We start from the raw sequence: 23,079 nt of genomic DNA, 5'->3' as shown, positions 1-23,079 counted from the left end.
GATATGCATTTATTTTCTTACTGATTGACATGAGTCTTTTTAAATAAGGTAAGAGTTGGTCTAGATCAGTGGTTCTCAAGTTATGGTCTCTACACCAGCAGTGTCAGCTATTACCTAGGAACTCATTAGGAACACAGATTTTGGGGCTTCATCCCAGACCTGAGTCAGAATCTTTAGAGGTGGGGCCTGGCAATCTGTGTTTTAAAAATCCTCCAGGCTGGGGCGCCTGGGTGGCTCAGTCGTTAAGTGTCTGCCCTCAGCTCAGGTCATGATCTCAGGGTCCTGGGATCGAGCCCCATATCAGGCTCCCATCTCAGCAGGGAGTCTGCTTCTCCCTCTCCCTCTGCCCTGCTTGTGCGCTCATTCTCCCTCTCACAAACAAAGAAATAAAATCTTAAAAAAAAAAAGACTGCATAAAAAAATAATAATAATAAAAATAAAAATCCTCCAGGTAACTCTGATAAACACAAAAGTTTGAAAACCATTGGGCTCTATATAACTTAGCCTTTCTCAATCACAGAAGCGATTAGAGCCCTAGAGAAAATGATTTCCGTGACTCTTTTCTCATTTCTCCCAAGTATGATAAAGGGTATTCTAGATGCATAGGAGAAAAGCTAATAATTACATATGCTGGACGCCTTAGGGCATTAGGGCTTAATTCTCTCTTAGAAATGGTTGAGAAGGACTGTTCTAGAATAATGTCCCAAGATTCCCTACAGTGTCAAATTTATGTGATTTTACCCAAATTTTCCAAAACATAGTGATCCAACACAAAAAATTAAACACAATTATTTCTGCCTAAAATATATTTTATTCTTATCTTTATTGTGTTTGTAAACAATGATCCCACCTGATAATAAAGAAATTAACTCTTAACTATAGAGAACAAACTGATGGTTACCTGGGAGGAGGTGGGTGGGGGATTGGGTGAAATAGGTGATGCATATTAAGGAGTGCACTTGCTGTGATGAGCACCAGGTAATGTATGGAAGTGTGGAATCCCTAAATTGTACACCTGACACTAACATTACAGTGTACGTTAACTAACTGGAATTTAAATAAAAACTTTTTTTAAAAAAAAGAAATTAAGTAAATAACTGTTACTAAGAATTGGAAACTAAGATTTCTGAGGATATTCAAAATTAGTGTCATGTTCATTTATCTAATCATAATGGTCATATTGATAAGCTCTCCTTAGGACAGTGATTTACAGCCTTTATTCTGCTGCTGCCCTGTTTTCTTCACAGCACACTCCCAATCAGCGTCGCTCATCACAATGCTGTGATTCTCCGGGGGACTCATGGGTGGGGTGGGGGGGAAGGGGGGCTTGAAAAATCTCCTTAAAGACTCTAATGCTTCACACCATAAAGATTCACTACACTAGGATAAGAGACAAAGTTGCTAATAACAATCTAAGTCAGCAGAGAACATACCATCCTACCAGAATAGCCTAGTTTTAAATAGGCATTGACTGAGTTCCAGGATGATACAAGAGCTCAGAGCATAATTCATCGTTGTATATTTATTTATGCCCTGAAAAGAATCACTTTATTCTTTCAGAAGAAAGCAAAATCTGGTCATGAGAAAGGAAACATTTTCTTGTCAATCAAATAATCAACATTTTTATGCCTGTTGTGTATGCATCAATGTACTAAACAGTATGTAGGATATGCATGGTTTTATCGCAACTGGATAGAAAAGATCAGAATATATTAAATAAGCAATATAAAAATATAACATTAATATATGTGAAATTATGAAGGACTAATTATGAAACCATTTGAGGTGGTTTTAAGAAAAATACATTTCTAAATCGACCCCAGAAATGTTGACATAAGATGCATCAGAGGCAAGGCCCAAGAATCTGCATTTAAGTCCCCCAGATTGTTATGATAGTCAATCAAGTTAGGCACCACCACCTTAGAAATCCAAAGAGGAAAATTAATCTTAATTGGTGCAGTGAGAAAGCACCTTCTTTGTGGAGCAGTGAAGCTGAACTAAACCTTGAGGATCTGGTAGAATGTAAGCAAAGTAGCAGAGAGAGCAGAGGGGATCTATGTTCACCTGTCTGGAACAGGAATGTTATCTGGGACGAAGCGCTAAGGAATCTTTCAGAGGTAGAGAATGAGTGCCTAGGGCAGTGAGGGAAGGCTTCCCCCAAACTGAGTCTTAAAAGACTGAGCTGCCAGTCAGAGAAGGAGGGAAAGGGGATTCCAGGCAGGGGAAACAACTTGTACAAAGTACAGAGGAATGGAAGGGCAAGGTGTGTTAAGTGAATAGTAGAAGTTCCGTGTGACTAGTGAAAAGAATCAAAATATGCCACTTTGGCATTTGGATTATTTTGAGCTGAAGGCAATTGAGACTCAACAGTTGCAGAAAGAAGTCTTCTCAGAGCTTCCATTAACTGACTACAAACAGAAACTTCTGAGAAACTAGACCTGCCATTAACCCCACCCCAGGAGAGTTTTATGGCCATGAAGAAAGTTGGCACCAAGTTGAGTCTGCACAAACAAACCTTTCTAAAATAACCCTTATCTTCCATTAGTTTCCCCCATATACTTACCTTCCCACAATTTACCACCCCAAGAGCTCAGTCCCTTCTCTTTGTAATCACTTCTCCACAATTTATCACTCATTGTTAAAATGGTATAGTCTAACTACCTTTTTGGAGTTTTCACTTCTTTCCGGTGAAGTACCATAAACATTAAAAAAAAAAAAGTAACATTAATAAAAATGTGTATGCCTTTTCTCCTGTTAATCTGTCTTTGTCAGTTTAATTTATAGGACCCATTCATTAACTGAGAGGGCAGAGGAAAAAATTTTTCTTCCCCTACACTAGAATAAGCAGAGGAGAAAGGCGAGGAGCCCTATGAGAGGTAGGGTAGGAGAAGTATCAACAGGATTAAGAAGTAAAGGAATAAAAAGAATTGGAAATCCCAAACTCACAGGAAGGCAAGTAAATTGCTGGATGAACATGTATTTTATATATTGTGTGAGTGATAGGATCCCAAAACCATAGAGAACTGGTAGATTCATGCCAAATCTGTAAGGGGCAGCCTTCTCAACCCAAGCCAATTATTGCCTTGATGGGCATTAGGAGCCCAGTGCTGCCGAGTTACCTGATTTACATTTTCAAGAAAACACAGCAATCTAGATTTTTAGATAATATCTTCATACTTTTAAATGACTCAAAATTCTTTAAAACATCAGTTAATCCAAACAAAAAATGACTCTTGGGCTGATTTGGATACTAGTTTATCACCTCTGGGCTAGAGTCTAAAAAACTCTTTACTGCACCGAAATTAGACCAGGGTCTGTCTGGTTCACCATGTGCCTGATTTACATGCTGGCAGGACATGGCAACCAGGCTGAAGCATCATTGGGTAGACAACAGAAATCAGGTTTGGAGCTTTTATTCAGAAAGACCTAGAATGAATGAATGAATAAATAAATATATAAATATATAAATAAACAAGGCGCCTGGGTGGCTCAGTAGGTTAAGTGTCGGACTCTTGATTTCAGCTCAGGTCATGATCTCAGGGTTGTGAAATCCAGCCCTGCGTTGGGCTCCATGCTCAGCATGGAGCCTGCTTAAGATTCTCTCTCTCGGGGTGGAGAGGTGTCTCAGTTGGTTGGGCATCTCCCTTTTGCTCAATTCATGATCCCGGGGTCCTGGGACCGAGCCCCGCGTCTGGCTCCCTGCTCTGCAGGGAGTCTGCTTGTCCCTCTCCCTCTGCTCCCCCCAACTCATGCTCTCCCTCTCTCTCTCAAATAAACAGATAAAACCTTAAGAAAAAAAAAGAGGGGTGCCTGGGTGGCTCAGTCAGTTAAGCAGCTGCCTTCGAATCAGGTCATGACCCAGGGTCCTGGGATCGAGCCCCACGTCAGGCTCCCTGCTCAGCAGGGAGTTTGCTTCCCCCTCTCCCTCTGCCTGCCCTTCCCCCTGCTCGTGCTCTCTCATCTGACCTTCAGAACTGAAGGTTAATCAACTTGTCTTAGTGTAAGCCACTAAATTTGTGGCCACCTGTTATAGCAGCCAGAGGAAACTAAAACAGACAGCAACCAGCCCTCCCCAGTGATAGGCACTAGAAGGGGTTTTAATTGGTATTTTACATTCTTTTTGGGTAAGAGCCTAATCAAAGGTTATCAGGGTTAGTAAATAGTCCCATGCCTCCTCACAAGAGCACCCTCAACAAGTCATCATCTAGCCTCTAGCTGAACACCTTCTACACAGAAAACTCATCATCTCCCATAAATACCTGATGGACTTCAGATACCTTTAAGTATTAGAAAATTCATTTATTTTATTTTGTTTTTAAGATTTTATTTATTTGGGACGCCTGGCTGGCTCAGTCCGTTAAGCAGCTGCCTTCGGCTCAGGTCATGATCCTGGGGTCCTGGGATCGAGTCCCACAAGCCCACTTCTCCCTCTGCCTGCCACTCTCCCTGCTTGTGCTCTGTCTCTCTCTGACAAATAAATAAATAAAATCTTAAAAAAAAAAAATTTATTTATTTGACAGAGAGACAGCCAGAGAGGGAACATAAGCAGGGTGAGTGGGAGAGGAAGAAGCAGGCTTCCCGCGGAGCAAGGAGCCCGATGCGGGGCTCGATCCCAGGATCCTGGGATCACGACCCGAGCCGAAGGCAGACGCCCAACGACTGAGCCACCCAGGCGCCCCTATAAAATTCATTCTTGTACTGATCTGATGCCAAAACCAGGGTTCCTTAACTCCCAGACCAGTGTTCTTTTCATTCTATTAAATTCAGCTTGAATGAGGTCTTTAGATATCAAGTTTACAATATAAACAATTTCAAAATAAAATGCACAAGATTCCTAGAAGATCCTATAGAAATTATGACAATATTTACTTTTTAAAGCATTATTACATCAAAAAGTGAGTCAAGAATGATACCCTTTATTTTCCCCAATTGATTTTGCACTAAGCATTACTTTTTGTTAGCATCTTCAACAACCCTATAGGAACAAATAATTATTTCATTTTCATTATAATTAGGTAATTTGTACAATATATACAGGGTTCAACAAACTCTACTAGCTACATCTTTCTATTTTTTCATATCCTACATATAAATCCTTATTTAACTAGTCAAATCAGAAGGAATATGGATTCAGATATGGGTGACTCTCAAAATCCAGTTCCTTAATGGCCTTATAATTTTTGACAGATTGTTAAGCTACTGAGCCTTAGTGTCATTACCTGTAAAACGGGAGTAATACACAGGCTTATGATTGCATAAAATAATATGGATCAATAATAACCATGTCAAACCCAGCATAGGTACATAATAAACATTAATTCCTTTCCCCACTCCAGATAATGCAAAATAAGGAACTAAAAAAGGAGTACTGTTAAGAATAGGGGCATTTAGCCATTAGACACAAAAATGTTTGAGAACTACAAAATAAAATTTACTGGCAGAGTGTGAAAATTCTTTAAATGCCTACACAATTCAGCATTATGCCAACTCATGGTTAAATGTAATTTTCTAAATGTGCCATCACTTTGAAACAATTTTCCTCATTTATCAATAATTTTTAAGTACATACCCAATCAATAACTGACAAGGAATCATAAGCCTTCGTGAGTTGAATGTCACAGGAGCCAAACGTCAAAAACGAAAAAGTTTATTCGCTGTTTAAATTGTGTGGATTTAAATATATGCTATTCTATCTGATATGGAATGAATGCCCCCGTACCCTCGCCCAACTCTTTAAAATAGAGTACGCCTGGGAATAAAATGTCTGGAAAGGGCTTAAGAAATCAGGGAGAGAAAGCAACAGGGGGAATGAAATAACTTTCCGAACACATCCGTGTCAACGGTAAGTTGACGCCTCTCTAATCCTGAAATAAAGCTACTGCAGCCACAAGGTAATCAGATGGCATGGTATGTGCCGTTCTCGGCACTGGCCAGTCCACGCCTGTCCTAAGGAATTAGACTGGAGTTTTCCCTTTGGGCACGACCCACAGCTCAGGCGAGAACACGCCAGCACGCTGCGGGGATCCACTCGGGTGACTCCTAGGGATCCAGAGACTCCGTTTTCACAGCCAACACCCGCCACGTCTTGAGAACCCCCCTCCCCAAGCTCCTCCCGCGCCCGCCTCGCCCCAATATTTGCACATGCGTACACCCAATTAAGAAAGGTTAGACCGCTCCCCCTCGATGTGGGTCCCCACGCCCAGATGCCACGCAGCCAGTCCTCCTGCCCTTCTTCGGGCCGCCGGCTTCTCTATCCAGTAATACGCATGTGTAAGACTGTGCCGCCCGGCAACCCTTTAGCCGGCAGGGGTGGGGCGGTAGGCGGGACCGAGTTTCTTGCGCACGCTCGGGACATGCGCAGTGCAGAGGCTGAGGCGCCAGCTGTCGATTTGGAAGTTCCGGGGGGGGGGCAGCGCATGCGCGAGTGTACGCGTTGCCGGCGAAGAGGGGAGCCTGACGACTCGGAAATTTGAATACCACAGTAGCATGGAGTGTGACCTCATGGAGACTGACATCTTGGAGTCGTTGGAAGATCTAGGGTAAGACTGCCAGGGTACGGGTCTCCTAAACCTCACACTGCCGGCCCCCGGGAACACCTCCTCCGCCCCAGTCGGGGACACCTGCCTCTGCACGCCGCACCCGGTGGCTCCTGACTGTCGCCTCCTTATGGCTCCGGGACCCCAATGCCACGTCCACTGTCTGCCCTGCCGGGTCGGGGCCCTTCTAAAGCGACGACCCTAGGCCTTCCCTGTGCTCCCTGCAGCCGAGTTACCCGCAGCGTTTGTCAGTCATGCGTGTCATTGTCTGGGCTCTGGCTTCTCGCCACCCCCCTCCCCGAGCTTCTCTTCTTGCTCCCCATCCTCTTGCCCTACCCCCTCACTCAAGAGGTTGCCAAAGTTGATTCTCTTTTTTTCGTAGCTGTCCTCCAAACTTCCTGCTCCTCTCTTGAGCCCCTATTCCTACCCCACCCCGTTTCTCTCAAAAAATCTCCTTTGCCCAGTCATGTCTGCATGCACTCAGGCTTGCCTAAGCCACATGCCTGCATCCGTTCCACTAGCCAGCTCACTTATGCACCTCACCTGTCACCACCTTCATGGGAACCATTCACTGGCTGTTTCCCTTGACAGTGACACTCTACTTCGTCGAGTCACCATTAGCCCTTACCCTAGAGGCATCTTCAGCCACCAAGTCCCTACGTGTTTGTTGTGCATTTCCTCTCTTCTGACAATTACCCAACCGTAATTTAGTACCTAGAAGCTGGAAATAGGGCTTCTTACCTCACTGGGTCACTGAGATTAGTGTACTCTTTAAAACTTGAGAATTTAGAACCTTTTGGTCTAAATGTGGTTCCAGAAACAAATTGTGTGATTAAATATTTGTCTACAGGTAAATGGTGTCCAAAATATATATAGATAGATTTAGCTAGCTAAATTTATAAAGTAACAAGTCCTTTATCAAAACCTTCCTCGAAGGTTTTTCTATGACATGGAAACCTTTGGGGGAACCTTTTTTAGGAAAGGACACCGTGAGGTTCTCAGAGTCTGCCCATTTAAGTCATTGCTGTCCTGATAGAAATTCTTGGGAGAAGAAGTGGTAGTGCTTAAATCTTTTTTCTTAAAGTGAATTACCATTGTTCTTTTTTTTTGGAACTTGCTCTGAATTTTCATGAATATTTCAGACTTTAGGGGACTTATTTCTTTGATTAGAGCATAGGTAAAAGTCACATTCAGCAAAATGGTCTCTTTGGTGGACATCTCAGACTAAATTGCTTGCTCACATATAAATCCATTCATTCAGTAAACATTTTCTTTAGGAACACTTGCCCCTTGGCAGTGTTGGGCTGATCATTTATGGGTCAAAGTGAGGTGGAAAAGAAGTTCACACTGTCAGAATATTCTGTGAGGAGAACTGAGGAAGGTCCCTTTACTTGGAAAGATTGAAGTCCTGAAAGCTTCCTAGAAGAAGTGACACTTAGGGTTAGCATTGAAGGAGTAGTAAAATGAGAGGAGAAGGGAGCCTTATTTAAATGTGGTTGTGCTGCTTGGGTAGATGTTGCCTAGCAATTGGTGATGGATGCTATGTCTTCCCATTATTGTTCTTCTACCCTTTAAACTGTATTTTTTTTCTTTTCTGGAGTACTAAAAAAAGTAATTTTTACTATAATAATTGTAAATCAAGTAAATATTCTAGATGAGTTGTAATGTAAACCATCAGATTTTCTGAAAACTTTGCTATGAATTTTAAGCCTAACCAATTAGTTTGGTGGCACTCAATCATTAAAATTCATACTTAATTAATTGACATGTACTTTTAAAGGATTCACTGAGAAATACTAAAATTTTAAATGACTTTTATCTTTAATGTGGCACACAGTACGAATTCAATAACTACTTGTAGAATAAACTAACAAATTATGAATGTGTAGCACAAGGAGAGATTTCTAGGCCTAGTCTCTTTATTGCAATGTCTAATTATATGTGGTTTTGAATCTAGATGCCAGACTATATATAATCTCACTTTCTGTGTAAGATTTTTTCCATTCCATTCAGTGTATAAAAACATAGGTGCATTTTAAAAGAATCAAGTATTGTCATTTCTCTAACATCTCTATACTTCCAAACATCAAATTATCTTAAGTATATTTAATGTTTCATCTTCCATAAGTTTTTATCAATATTTCAGTTAAAAGATAAAATAATCTTCTGGAGAATATATATTTTAAAATTACCCTGAAAATGACAGGATCTTTCGTTCTAGCTGTATTCTAGCTTGGGGTTCATTATTACTATTGTCTTTTATGAATGTTTGCATATTTAATAATACTTTAAAATTATGCTTGAATCACTTTCAGAGGATTAGGATTCAGATGCACCAGTTCACCCAGACATCAACTTGCCAGCAATTATTAATCTTTTAAATTAATTCAGACATTCCTCTGGTACTAGTATGTCTTAATAGCCTTAACTGTCATCAGATATGGAAAAAGGAAATAAATGATTAGCTGGAAAGTTTTTGCTTTCAAAAAAAGTAAAAAAAAAAAAACCTAATTGATTTCTAGAAAAGGTAACTTAAATCGTAAACTATAGTATAATCAGCTATCTCTTGTTAATGTGGTTTTAATATTCAGTTCAGTTAAAGTAAGAAAATCCTTGTACAGCAAGAGCTTTCAGTATAATGTATAGAGGTTGACATAATTTAGTAGTATATATGAGTCTCTTAAATATTTATATATATTTTGAAGGGTGGAAATGCAGTTATCATGTAACTTATTTTTCTAATAGATCTTATTAGCTTAAAATTTAAATTTTAGATTTATTTTTCTATAAATTTTATTTACATCTGTAAGTTTGCAGAGTGGTCATCATAACTTATGAAACGATTGTTTATTCATAAAAATAATACATAGTGTTTGTATAAAATATTAGGTGTGATTTTATATTCTCCTGAAGTATAATTTTTTACTCACCAGTTACAAGGGTCCATTGTTGGAAGATGGTGCTCTGTCTCAGGCAGTCTCTGCTGGAGCCAGTTCCCCCGAGTTTACCAAACTCTGTGCTTGGCTGGTGTCTGAATTAAGAGTGTTCTGTAAATTAGAGGAAAATGTGCAAGCAACTAACAGTAAGTAAACATTCAGTTTTAGGTACAAAATATAAAAGTAAAATTGGGGTATTGTCAGTTGAACATTATTAGTACTAAACCTGAAGTGTTAAGTTCTTTGTAAATTAAAAAAAAAAAAAAGATTTATAAAGAAACCCAAATACTTTTCTTTCCTCCATTATTTATAGAGATAAAGTGATTTTGGAAGTTGAGAAAACAGATTATAGTTGTGCAACTACTAAAACATTGTGGTAGTTGAAAAGACCTTATTACTGAGATACAGAAATGGGAGACAAGTATAGCATATATGAACTTTCCATTCTTTGTGAAACATGGCTTGTTATTCTTAAATCGGTGGCTAGAACTGGAAATTGGGATGTTTTTCTTAGATTCCAGAAGTACATATAGCATGTAAAGGAAATGCATTATAATTCTGTTATGCATGGGGAGAAAGAGAACACTTAAGAAGTTAGGAATGTATCACTAGATCCATCACAACCAGATGCAGGTCCATCAGATTTATGGTGTTGAGAGCTGTTTTATATTTGCCAATTTTGTTATTGTATTAGCACTAGTTTGTTGACTCTGCAAAAGAGACAAAAGCTTGGAACCCAACACCCCACCATCTGGTTCCCTCCTACTATAGGTAAACCTACAATAGGAGACAAAGAAAAATGCTCTCTAGTTAACCTCCCCTCATGGAGAACTGTACACATAATCCCTTTTTTTCCCCCCACACAGAATCGCGTATTGAAGAGCTCATTTTCTTGCATGTTCAGTATATTTAATGTGCGCATGTTAGTTGCAGCCAGTTCTAATTACTAAGGACACTGTCGTGTAACAGTAATGATAGCAGCAACTTACATTTATTAAACAATATGTTGTAAGCAGTTTCCATGTGTTAAGTCATTTAAAACCTGAGGTAGGTTTTATTACTCTTTTATACATTAAACGAGGAAGCACAGCTAGGTTGAATGCACTGCCTGAGGTCACACAACTAGTACTTGATTTAGCCAGAATTCAACCCCAGCAGTCAAGTTTGGGAACCAGTACTCTTTAACACTGCCTCCTGACCTAACATTTCAGAGATTGTAGGAACTTGTGAAAACACCTGTAGTAGATGATAGCTGTTTATAACCTGGAACCCCTTTGTTCACACGAAAACATAGAAGCCAACATACAAAACAGTTAACAGTGTACCTGTTTAGTTGAAATTAAGGGGGAGTACTTTTTGCACAACTCTCTCCTCATCCTCCCCAGCTGTTTCTAAAGGAGTTCTGTGGAATTTGAGTTCACAGAACAGTTTGCAAAACAATGATAATACAGCCTTCCCATTTTACAGGTGAGAACATGCACCCAGGGCGCCTGGGTGGCTCAGTCAGTTAAGTGCCTTTGGCCCAGGTCATGATCCCAGGGTCCTGGGATCGAGTCCCACATCAGGCTTCCTGCTCAGCAGGGAGTCAGCTTCTCCATCTCCCTCCTGCTCGTGCTCGCTCTCTCTAGCTCTCCCTCTCTCTCTCTCGCAAATAAATAAAATCTTAAAAAAAAAAAAAAAGGAAGAAAGAAAATGGACCCAGGTCAAGTGACTCAAAGTTTGTTAAATTTTGCCCTTGTGTGATAGAGAACCATCAGAAAAGTAAGGAAGAAGGAGCATTGTTTCTCCTCGGTTCACAAGATGAACTCTGTACTTAACATGTTTGGGAACATAGAACTACAAGTCATGTTTGCTAACTTCAAATTTAATCTCACTGGGAATATTAGGCACAAATGAAACTGGAGATTAGTACAGTAATTAAATGCTTCACTTTGTGGTTCACAGGGGGAGGAAATCATTGAGTGCAACAGGACTTGGGGAAGGTCTTATCAAGGAGCCAGTGGCCTTTGATGGAGAGGTGGGATTTGATAGATGAAGGGAAAGTAGAGGGTCTATCAGTCACAGGGAATAACTTAAATGAAGACACAGAAGTGGAAATGACAGTGTTCTTGGGACAGTGGGGAGGCTAGCCTGGCACAAATAGAATATTTTTGAAGGTAAAATGTAACTACTACATACGTGTCATAGGTACTACTATAGTAATATGCAAGGGAAGGTGAAGCATAGAGGCTATGAAGAAATCTTTAAAGGCAGACAAATAGATTAGATGGGGTAGAAGTTAGGAAACGATTAAAGATTCTCAAAAAAGGGACTAACGTTATGAAAACTTCTTAAGAAAATTGGCAGTGGTGTGAGAAAGGATGAATTAGAAGTCAAAGTAACTTGTACTAGGAAAATCCTATTAAAACTTTCTGTTTATATATAACTTTTATGCTAAAGGGAAAAACAGTCATTTTTATTAAAGTTATTTTAATTCTTAAAAGGCCCGAGTGAAGCTGAAGAATTCCAGCTTGAGGTGAGTGGGCTACTAGGGGAGATGAACTGTCCATATCTATCACTGACATCTGGTGATGTGACCAAGCGCCTTCTCGTTCAGAAGAACTGCCTCCTTTTGCTCAGTAAGTTCATGGCTACTAGAATGTAGCTATTACTTTTTTATTCATGTTTTCTTTGACTAATAAACTGGCTGTTGTACTATTTCATTACGGATTTAATTCAGAATGCTACTTAAAGAAAACTATTACATTTCCAACTTAGAAGCTAATGGTGGGCCTATGCATTGGTAGCAGCGTTTGTTTTGTAATTACTACTCTTTTATCATTTAACTTTGCTGGTACTATTGCGCTTCACCTAATATGACCAAAGTTAGCGCCGAGTGTTCAAGTGTGTGATCATTAAACCTTAGCGTTCTAAACTGGAAGCACATTTTAAAATAGACTAGGAAAGTAGTGTGGGAATAATGAAGATTTTTTAATAAAATTAAAGTGTTTTATATTGTGGATATTTCTTTGTGGTTGGGTAATTGGGGATTTTGGTTTTGTTTGTAAATATATCACATTACAGTATAAAATTTTCTGGAATAGTATTTGAATTGTTCCTGTGCTTATTGATCATTCTGGGAAATTGTTACGAAAATTCTTTCCTTCCATGTTTTTTATATACTAACTACATTCCTTTCTTCACCCTGAAAAACAGTAAGTAGACTCACAAATTTTATTGCCTTAAATGAATTCTCCAGTAAACACAACCAATAGTCTTAACTCACAATTTTTGTAGCAGTCTGAGACACATTTAGATTAAGCTTTGGTTAACTGAATATTATAGTTCTTATTATGACACAGTTCAGAGGATTTTTAAAATATTATTTTTACAACTGTACTGGTTTCTGAAAAATGAGCTCCCAATTTTGAAGGTTCGTTTTTTTAAAAAATGTATTCATCACCACTATACCCAGGCACTGAGTTATTCCAGAATCACTTACATAATTTCCCCTTTGTTGAATGATTGTGGGGGATGGGAGGTAGGCACATAAGATCAGATACTGCTTTAAATACTGATACTGCTGCATGTTCTTATGCATGCATTCAGTATCCTTCAAATTGTGTGATTTCTAGAACTGGCTCAGTGACAGTGTACTCACTCATTCTACCAAAACCTAATCTTTGGCACTCAGGATGTTATCTTACATAGGAAGATAAGAACTTCATGGAGAGCTTAGTAATGACCATAAATAATTCTTTCAAAGAACTAAGAGTTTGGCCTTTCTAGTGTTCCTACTTACAAAAACCACTTTATAAAATGCCTTTGACTCCTTCCTGTTACTTAAGACTGCACTGAATATTATTTTCGGATCAGGGTTACAATTTATAGACTTTATTTTAATATGCTATCACCTCAGAAGCTCTTCAGTAATATACAACTATTTGCTTCTCAACTAAATGACTAAAACCAACTAAAGGTTATGCTGCTCTTGGAATTCATGCACACATACACTATTCATTCCTCTTTATCTTTGCTTCTGCTGTTGCCCCTTTAAAATATTCCCCTCAGTTTGTATTCTCTCTGTCATGCTAGTATTTATGTGCTCATTCTCTATTCACTCTGTATAAATATTTCTCATCTTTCCAAGTATCAGTTGTCACCTCTTGATGCTATAATTTTACTTATTTCTCCAGCACCCTTTACCTTACTGATTTTAATCTTTTAATATGTTGTGTTCCAAGGCGGGAAATAACCAATCTCATTAGAATTGTTAGTAAAATAGAATAGTCTTTGAATGAGTGGCTAAAAGACTCTCCTGTGTCTGGTTAGGAAGTTTTGACTGTTCATTGCCTCTCTGGTTGTCAGATTATTTCCCTTAGGTAAAAAAAAAAAAAAAAAAAAAAAAAAAAAAACCTCAGATATCTGAGTTCCTAATAGATGAAGAATTATTCATCGTGAATGCATATCTTCTTTATTCCTAACTAGATTGTCAGTAGAGATCATCTGTTTTGTTTTATATCTCCAGTGCCCTTCCTAGTACTTTGAACACATCAGTAACAGATAATGTTTTCTGATGGTAATTGTATTGGTGAACTAATGTTTGGATGCCTGAGTTAATGTTGTCCCAAATTTAGAGAACCGGTTTATTAAATCATATGATTTTCTAGAACAAGGGTTGGCAGACTTTTTCTGTAAAGGATGGGACAGTAAATATTTTCAGCTTTGTGAGTCGGAAGGTCTTTGTCACAACTGTTTAACCTCCGCTGTTGTAGCATGTACCAGCCATAGAGATTATGGAAATGAGTGTGGTAATGTTCCAATAAAACCATATTTAGAAAAACAGTGGTTATTTTCATGACAGTGGAATTTTACTTTTTGATCTTTTAACTCCTACAGTTTGCTATATGGAACACATTAAGATTTCATCAAAGCCATTTAGAATGACCTTTCCAGAAACTTGCTGTATTTATTGTTCTAACATTACACCTTGGGTGTAGGAAATGAGATAGTCAAGCTGATCATTCTTTTGAACTTTTTATGAGACTTAAGAGCCCAGAAAATGTCTTTTTCCAAAACTATCTTTCTAATGTTGTCAGAAGGTTCTCACCCGAAATCCTGAGCTCCCAATGGTTATTAATCATCTTTCATAAAAATTTAAATGTCCTTGGGAAAGTTAAAGGAATAAGATTGAATATTTATACCTTCAATTACCTGAAGCAGATTGCAGCCCTCATTATGCCTGGCTGAAATCAACACACGAGGGGATGATATTGATACAAAAGAACTCTGTCAAGAAAAGATCAGAAAGTTTTATTGATGTTGTTTTTCAGGAGTGGGGAGGGGGGAGAGAATGAGGAAGGTAGAGGGAAAGGGAATACTGAGAACTTGGATGGAAGAGGATTTTCTTTAAACAGAGAGGGTGGCATTAGGCTACTGGAAGCCATGAGAAAGGAGCTTTGGGGAGTTTCATGTCTTCCCCCTTTTGTAAGTTTTGACCACTTGAAAATGTTTCATGCCAGTTCTGAACAGACTGCCTAAGTATTGGAAGGTAAGAGAGCAAGAGAGTTATATCACTGGTGCATGTCAGTGGTGAGAAGTAAAATAATAATAATAACCGGTTCTAACTGTTGCCGAAGATTGGCCACCTTCCACCTTTTGTAAATTTGTTAACAGATGCCAGCCCCTGTTCTGGAGTTCCTGAATAGTAGGATATAAGAATCCAGATTTTTAGACGTGATCTACCTTGATACTTTCATTTCAAAGAAGAATCACTTATTTATAAGTTACCCTTTAAACATATATTGATTAAATACCTGAATTACAGAACCAGTTTATATGTTATGTCATTTGCAGGTAAAAATGGTTTTTTTTTTCTTGTTTTTATCCATTCTTGCAGCTTTAAAAGTTACGTATCATTAGGTCTATAGAGTTGTGACTCCAGACTTATGACTATTAACTGTAGCTGTATCTCATTTTGAAATCTTATTTTGTTTACTTCAGCATACCTCATCTCAGAACTAGAAGCTGCCAGAATGCTCTGTGTGAATACTCCTCCAAAAAAAGCTCAAGAAGGAGGCGGTAGTGAGGTCTTTCAAGAGTTGAAAGGCATATGTATTGCTCTAGGAATGTCCAAACCTCCAGCCAATATAACTATGTTCCAATTCTTCAGCGGGATTGAAAAAAAAGTAAGACCTTTAGTACCAGATTGTAGTGTATTAAAGGCATAGTCCTACATTTGTTTGAAATGAAGCAAGTTAATTTCTCTTAATGGGAACCTAATGTGCATATTATTAATTGTTACTAAATGAGTTTTGGGTTTTAAATCCTGGATACCTTAAAGAGAAGTTAGTATTTTACTTTTTTTTTTTTTAACTTGTCAGCATGTTTCTCTTTCAAAAAGGAAACTTTACACTTTGATTTATAAGCTAAAATAAGCTAGGTATAATGTAAAAAGAATGAAGACTTAAGTCCTTTTTAAAACTTTATCGTTGAACTTTAACACAATTAATTTTTAAGTTCTTGATCATTAAATGTTACCACCCTCCTTTCGTTGACTGGACAGAAAAAGATGTAAATGTTTTTGATTTTTAATCCGGTCACTTTGAATCTTATGTTTCAATTGGCAAACTAGGTTTGTTGACTGCTAACATAATCTAGTATGTGAAAATAATTCAGAATTATTTTTATGCCACACATTTAACAGTTAAGAGGTTTTTTAAAATATAATTGACTAGGAGTAAGCCATTTTAATAAATTAATGAATATAAGAGAATGGTATTTGTTATAGCAGAGTTATTCTCTGTATGCATATCTGCTGGACTCCAAGAATTGGTACATTTGCATTGTGGGGTAGATGGACACCATGATGCACAAATTTGGCTGAACTCTACAGGGGAGCAGCACTGTATTCATAGTCCATATTTTTCTGTGTGTTCATTCATCCATTCAGCAAGTACACATTGAGTGCCTACTGTTGTCAGGCACTGTTCTAGGTACAGTGAAGGAATCATGCTTCCATAGGCACGTGAGGAGTGGGACAAGTGAGTGTCTTTATCGTGTGGGTCCTGTACATTTCAAAACATCCTCCACCTTTGCCTCTGTCAGGAATCTTCTTTTGATGGCAAGATATGATGGGAATTGGGAAGATGAGGAGGATATGTTGAACTTTTAGATTTGTTTATTCATTCATTTATGTGTTTGTGTCAGTTAAAGGAGACATTAGCAAAAGTTCCACCTAACCATGTGGGAAAGCCTTTATTGAAGAAGCCAATGGGACCAGCCCACTGGGTGAGTAGCAGTCATCTTGAGTTGTCTTGGTAAAGAACCACTTATCTCATGATGTTGACAGTTTGTGTTGTTTAGGTTATGTTTTCCAATATGTAGTTTCCTAGGTAGACATTCTTAGAGTCCATTTTTGTGAATCTGAAGATTTATTTGGAATTTTACTTGTGTAAGATTAGAAACACTTATCTCATAATTTGTAAATATTTCACATAGCTGGTCAAAATAAATTGAAGTTCAGTATGTTTTTAATTGCCAAATGGGTTGCTTTCAAGCCAAAAACATCATTGGGCTAAACTTCACACAGCAAATTATGGGAAAGCTAAATGAGAATTCTCTACTTAGTCTTTATTATGTTTCGAGACATTATTTAGCCTATTATTTCATGAACTTAAAATAACTTTTAGTAGTGTATTAAGTAATTTGCTTTGTGCTAAGTGCTGGGGAATCATTTATGAATGAAACAGACACAGTCTCTGCCGTTTTGGAACCAGGGGGTCAAGCGCATTTAAATTCTAACTGGTCTTTTAAATTTCTTTTTTAGGAAAAGATAGAAGCAATTAACCAAGCCATAGCCAATGAATATGAAGTTCGGAGAAAGCTGCTAATAAAACGTTTGGATGTCACTGTCCAGTCTTTTGGCTGGTCTGACAGAGCTAAGGTACATATAAAATATATATATATTTTTAAGATTTTATTTATTTATTTGAGAGAGAGCACACAAGCTGGGAGGAGGGGCAAAGGGAGAGGGTGAAGCAGACTCCCCCTGAGCAGGGAGTCTGATGACCTGGGGCTCCATCCCAGGACCCTGAGATCATGACTTGAGCCAAAGACATCTGCTTAACCCACTGAGCCACCCAGGCGCCCCATATTAAATATTTTTTAAAAGAGCAGAATATTTATAGATATGAGACTTAAACATGCTTAGCACAGTTTAGATACAGTGGAGAGAGAAATGCATAGGAGACACATATAGGAATTTTTCTTTCATGAGTTGCTGAGTAGCAATTCTTTCAGCCTTTCAGCAATAATGAAAACATTTTTTTTTCAGCTTTTTAATATTTTTTTAACAAAACCATATGTTTTAGACCATACTGGGAATACTCACTCATAGGAGAAACAGAGTATTTGAAAATCACTAAAAGACTAAATATCACTAAAATAATTTTTAAATTACTCATTTACTGTACTTTAAGCTAACAATTTCATTTGCTAATTAGAAATACTGGATTTAGCAAGACCAGATATTAGTAAGTATTTATAGAGAACTGAAGAATCTGGTAAGATTTCAGTTTTGCTTCAAATTAAATGAGATAATCCGGGTAAAGATCTTGGTCATTCAACAGATATTTATTAAATATCTATTATATGATCAGTGAGCAGAAAGTAATTGACACACGTGACTTCACATCCTTACGACCCTGAAATGGAACTAATCCTTGAACTTAATGGGGAGGTTGGTCCAGTTGTGTATTATATGTTCCCTTAATAGTACATTCATGTTTGAAAACAGATTTTTTTTTTTTTGAATTTTAGTTGACTCCAAAAAAATTTTTATGTAGTTTTCCTAAATAATGTTATTTTCACCTAAAATCTTTAAACCTTGGCACAGCCCTATTTGGCTGCTAAATTGTTGGGGTAGGTATTTATTTACAGTATTTCAGTGTTGGAAAGAGGTGTTAGAGATCAGTCTTAACTCCTCTCATTTTGTAACTGGAAAAAAACAAACAAACAAATACGGAGACCCAGTAAATGGGAGGCTTTGTCTGAGATCTCACAGCTAGTCCGTATCAACACCAGCAGCAAATTGTTCTCGCCTATGGCTGTTGTGTAGGAAATGCCAGTCCTTTCCTAAGTTATCTTTGATAGAAACAATCATTCAAAAACAAGAAGCCTGCACCTCTTAGCTGGAAAACTATCTACCAACGAAGTCGTGCCCCGGCTGAGGCAGTACTGCGCAGTTCTGATTTTGGCCCTGTCTTTACTGGATTGCACAGCTGGTATCCTGACCCACTGTCTGAGCTTCCGTCTCTCTCCCCACTTCTGACATCTTTAAAATGCCATGTTTAATCTAGGGGTTATTTTAAGATTCTTTTGAACCGTAATGTACAATGATTTTATGAACTATATAAATATATTGGAGAGGATAAGGAAGGACTATACAAATTACACAAATCTATGTTTTCATCGAGTGGAATTTATATACTGATCATCTCATTTTGAAACTTGGTTTTAAATCACTTTATAGAAATAACTTTGCACAAAATGAACCAGTTTCACATAATGAAATTTATGTACTTACATCACTTTGAAATTGCATTTTGAATCAGTTTTATTCGAAACATTAAGCTACCTTCTCAAAGGTTTTTGTCTCCATTCAACAAACATTGAGCACTTACTGTAGGCACAAGTGACCATAAGAAAGAAATACAAGACCTGTTCAGGAAACTTCCCTCCAGACAAGCTATGGAATGACAATCTCTTTATCCTTTTATTTATTTTTTTTTATTTTTTATTTTTTTTAAAGATTTTATTTATTTATTTGACAGAGAGAGACATAGCGAGAGAGGGAACACAAGCAAGGGGAATCGGAGAGGGAGAAGCAGGCTTCCCGCTGAGCAGGGAGCCTGATGCGGGGCTTGATCCCAGGACCCTGGGATCATGACCTGAGCCGAAGGCAGACGCTTAACGACTGAGCCACCCAGGCGCCCCTCTCTTTATCCTTTTAATTATTCAAGTAATTTTTTTCTAATAAAATAGTCACTGATCATTCCATTGTCTTCACCACAGTAGCTATTTTCATTTTTAGTATTGTTTTCCTTGCTTTGTCTGTTTGCACAATTCTAATAAACATACCTTTTTACATCCTTTTTTTCCCATATAATTTAAACATTTACAATATCAATATTTGAGTACCTGCATATAACTGACAGACTTACCAAATATTTTTTTTCTTTGTACTATTTTACTGTGTATTATAGCTGTTGTTTCCAAAATTTAGTAGATAGGAGATTGTTATTTCTCACAATTTAGGTTAATTTGCCTTTTTTTAAAAGATTTTATTTATTTATTTGACAGAGAAAGAGAGACAGTGAGAGAGGGAGCAGAAGCAGGGGGAGTGGGAGAGGGAGAATCAGGCTCCCCACTGCGGGGCTTGATCCCAGGACTCTGGGATCATGACCTGAGCTGAAAGCAGCCACTTAACCGACTGAGCCACCCAGGCACCCCGGTTAATTTGCATTTGTTGATTCCTGTCTGGAAAACATTTCTTATATTTGTTCGAACTTTATTTTCTCGTGTGTGAAATTTCTGTTTATGCTTTTGCGGTCTTGTGTTTCACACACATTGAAGTCACGTGCCAAGGTGTCCCAGATTCCCAGTGGTTTGTCTCTCAGGAGCTGACAGTCTTAATCATTAACTTATACTTCTACTAAATGGTTAAAGTAGACTTTTCTTTCTTACTTATTACTTATAATAGAGGAAAGTATTACACGGGGGATCACTTCAGAAGAAATGTATCCTGTTAATTAGAACAAATCAACTGTAGCTAACATTTTTTATCTCATTGTAAGCAAAGATGATGGGAAAATTCAAAAGCAAAATTATTGAAATGAGTTTACATCCTTATATTTAGATAGATAGAATGAATATGTTTGAGACCAATGTCGGGGGACCTTTTTACTCCCACAGTCCTAAAGGAAGCTCCTCTACCCTGTGTGTCCCCTTTCCAACATTATTCCTTGCTGTATCAGCAAGTCTGACAGCTGTGTCTTAGGGTAGTTCTTGACTAGGTAGGAACAATGGTGAGTATAACTAACTTTTTTCCTCCCATCTTAAGCCTAGTAACTATTATTATCAGACATTTTGGAAGTCTTTAACTTATTTAATATCAGTGTTTCTGGGGCGCCTGGGTGGCTTAGTCGGTTAAGCGTCCGCCTTCGGCTTGGGTCGTAATCCCGGGGTCCTGGGATCGTGCCCTGCATCGGGCTCCCTGCTCAGTGGGGAGTCTGCTTCTCTCTCTCTCTCCCTCTGTGTGTATGCTCTCTCTCTCCCTCTGTGTGTATGCCCGCTCTCTCTCTAGCTCTTACTCTCTCTCAAATAAAAAAAAAAAAAAAATACGTCAGTGTTTCTATGTCATTTTGAAAATTGACTTTTGTCTTTGAACACTTTGCTTCGACAGAGTCAGACAGAAAAATTAGCAAAGGTTTATCAGCCGAAACGCTCAGTTTTATCTCCTAAAAGTACTATTTCTGTTGCCCACCTCCTGGCTGCAAGACAAGACTTGTCAAAGATTTTAAGGACAAGCAGTGGCTCTATAAGAGAAAAGACTGCCTGTGCCATCAATAAGGTGATTGAAGTACCTTTTATTTTCTTTCAAATATACATTTATTTCTATTAATAAAATACAGTAGTTTAAAATATCTTTCTTATCCCATAGGTGTTGATGGGCAGGGTGCCTGACAGAGGAGGTAGACCCAATGAAATTGAACCTCCACCTCCAGAGATGCCACCATGGCAGAAAAGGCAAGATGGCCCCCAGCAGCAAGCAGGAGGTCGAGGAGGAGGGAGAGGTGGTTATGAACATTCCTCATATGGAGGACGAGGAGGTCATGAACAAGGAGGAGGGAGAGGTGGACGTGGTGGCTACGACCATGGTAGCCGAGGGGGAGGAAGAGGAAATAAGCATCAAGGAGGCTGGACAGATGGAGGGAGTGGAGGAGGAGGTGGCTACCAAGATGGTAGTTACCGAGATTCGGGTTTCCAGCCGGGTGGCTATCATGGTGGTGGCCACAGTGGTAGCTATCAAGGCGGTGGTTATGGCGGCTTCCAAACATCTACATATACAGGAAGTGGATACCAGGGTGGTGGATACCAGCAGGACAATAGATACCAAGATGGTGGGCACCATAATGATCGAGGCAGTGGTCGTGGAGGGAGAGGTGGTCGCGGAGGCCGAGGTGGTCGTGGAGGCCAGGGAGGAGGTTGGGGAGGAAGGGGGAGCCAGAATTATCACCAAGGGGGACAATTTGAACAGCACTTCCAGCATGGAGGTTATCAGTATAATCATTCTGGATTTGGACAGGGAAGACATTATACTAGTTGAGGCTACAGAACCTTACACTTTGCTAGAGCTCAAGTAATAGAAACTTAGTTTCAGAATCCTGAGTCCAGCATCAATTTTGAATTAATGTGAGACCACAGGTGGCAGGCAGATTCCTGCTTGGCATAAGTATTTGTAGGTCTTCATTCAATTCTGTTGGGTTTGTGTTGTTTTTTTTTTTAAAGGACTTACATGACAAAATTTGTTTGAGAAACACGTACATCTCTCCTTTATATAAAGAACTTTTTAAAAGGTAATTAAAATTGCCTTTAATTGACCAGTAGACTAATTCCACAGTCAGAACATGCATACTTTTTTGGGAAGAAATTACTTGAATAAGTAGTTTTCAAAAAGCGGTTTTGGAAATGAGGATTCTCCTAGATTTTTTTAGATTTTCAACTAGGAAATCTTCCTCATATTAACAGTCCATTTGTATGTGTTCTCCTTAAAGTATTCTAATGCCTATTTTCCAAGCACAGTTCTGCCCTGATTGGCTTTTTATTCAGAGAGATTATGCCACATTTACTTCATGATAGACTTTTAGGTCAGTTCCTATTAAATGAGCTCTTCCACAGATAGCACATTCAGTAGCCTTATCCTTTTGATGGAATACTGTACCATATGCTCAACTCTGAAAACCTTGAACACGGCCAAAATCCGTAAAGATTATAAAAGCAAACTAAGTTGTGAACCTATAGTACATGTAGGCATTTATATAGTATAGCAATTCAGACTGACCTGCATCCATTCAAAACAAGTTCCTCCTTAAACCTTATTTTTACTTGAAATCTGTTAGAAGAAACAGCAAACAAATTTGTTTTATGCATGAGTTAATACCACTGGCTCAGCAAATACAAGTTAGTTTGCTTTGGGCAGGAGACTTTTTTTGTAATGGAAGAAATGCACTACCAAGTAAGAGGACAGATTTTTGCTTAGTGCAGGAGGCCCTTTATTATTGCTGCAGAAAACAAAAGCCTGGCTGAGTTGATGTTTTACATTCTCCTTTACTGAAATCAACATGAAGCTTCTTGCTGGGTTTTTGTATACGTAAACATTGTCAAGCTGTGAAAGAAAATGGCTGGAGGTGTGCTTTGTGTGAAAGGTGAGCAATAAAGTATCTGTATGTTCTCTCTCTGGTTTGAGTTTTATTTTAGCTACTTTTAAAAACTGAATTAATGTGGATACTTGTTTCAAGCTTATGAGCTAAGGCATCTGTTCCCCAAGAAATTCTTGAGTGTTTCTT

General features: G+C 38.4%; 1 protein-coding gene across 2 annotated transcripts; it reads left to right on the top strand.

Moving 5' to 3' along the window:
• The first annotated feature begins 6,392 nt into the window (after nt 1–6,392).
• Nucleotides 6,393–22,968, top strand: FAM98A (family with sequence similarity 98 member A). Of its 2 annotated transcripts, XM_036119091.2 has the most exons (8): nt 6,393–6,539; nt 9,470–9,618; nt 11,956–12,090; nt 15,455–15,639; nt 16,661–16,741; nt 17,280–17,396; nt 20,916–21,083; nt 21,174–22,968. In XM_036119091.2, exons 1-8 carry the CDS (start codon nt 6,487–6,489, stop codon nt 21,837–21,839), a joined length of 1,554 nt encoding a protein of 517 aa, XP_035974984.1. In that variant the 5' UTR covers nt 6,393–6,486; the 3' UTR covers nt 21,840–22,968. The 2 variants fall into 2 exon arrangements, with proteins under 2 accessions (XP_035974984.1, XP_077912299.1); XM_078056173.1 differs by lacking the exons at nt 6,393–6,539; nt 9,470–9,618; nt 15,455–15,639.
• The last annotated feature ends 111 nt before the right edge of the window (nt 22,969–23,079 follow it).

The sequence above is a fragment of the Halichoerus grypus genome, chromosome 10, assembly GCF_964656455.1.
Source record: "Halichoerus grypus chromosome 10, mHalGry1.hap1.1, whole genome shotgun sequence".
NCBI lineage: Eukaryota > Metazoa > Chordata > Mammalia > Carnivora > Phocidae > Halichoerus > Halichoerus grypus.
The sequence above is the reverse complement of the archived record's forward strand: the minus strand, read 5'-3'. Positions and strand labels throughout refer to the sequence as shown.

Excerpts from the sequence above, each read along its gene's own strand:
- FAM98A (XM_036119091.2), top strand. The coding sequence starts at position 6,487 with ATGGAGTGTGACCTCATGGAGACTGACATCTTGGAGTCGTTGGAAGAT. Across the intron at positions 6,540-9,469 it reads GAGTCGTTGGAAGATCTAGG|TTACAAGGGTCCATTGTTGG; the intron begins GTAAGACTGCCA and ends TTTACTCACCAG. Across the intron at positions 21,084-21,173 it reads CTGCCTGTGCCATCAATAAG|GTGTTGATGGGCAGGGTGCC; the intron begins GTGATTGAAGTA and ends CTTATCCCATAG.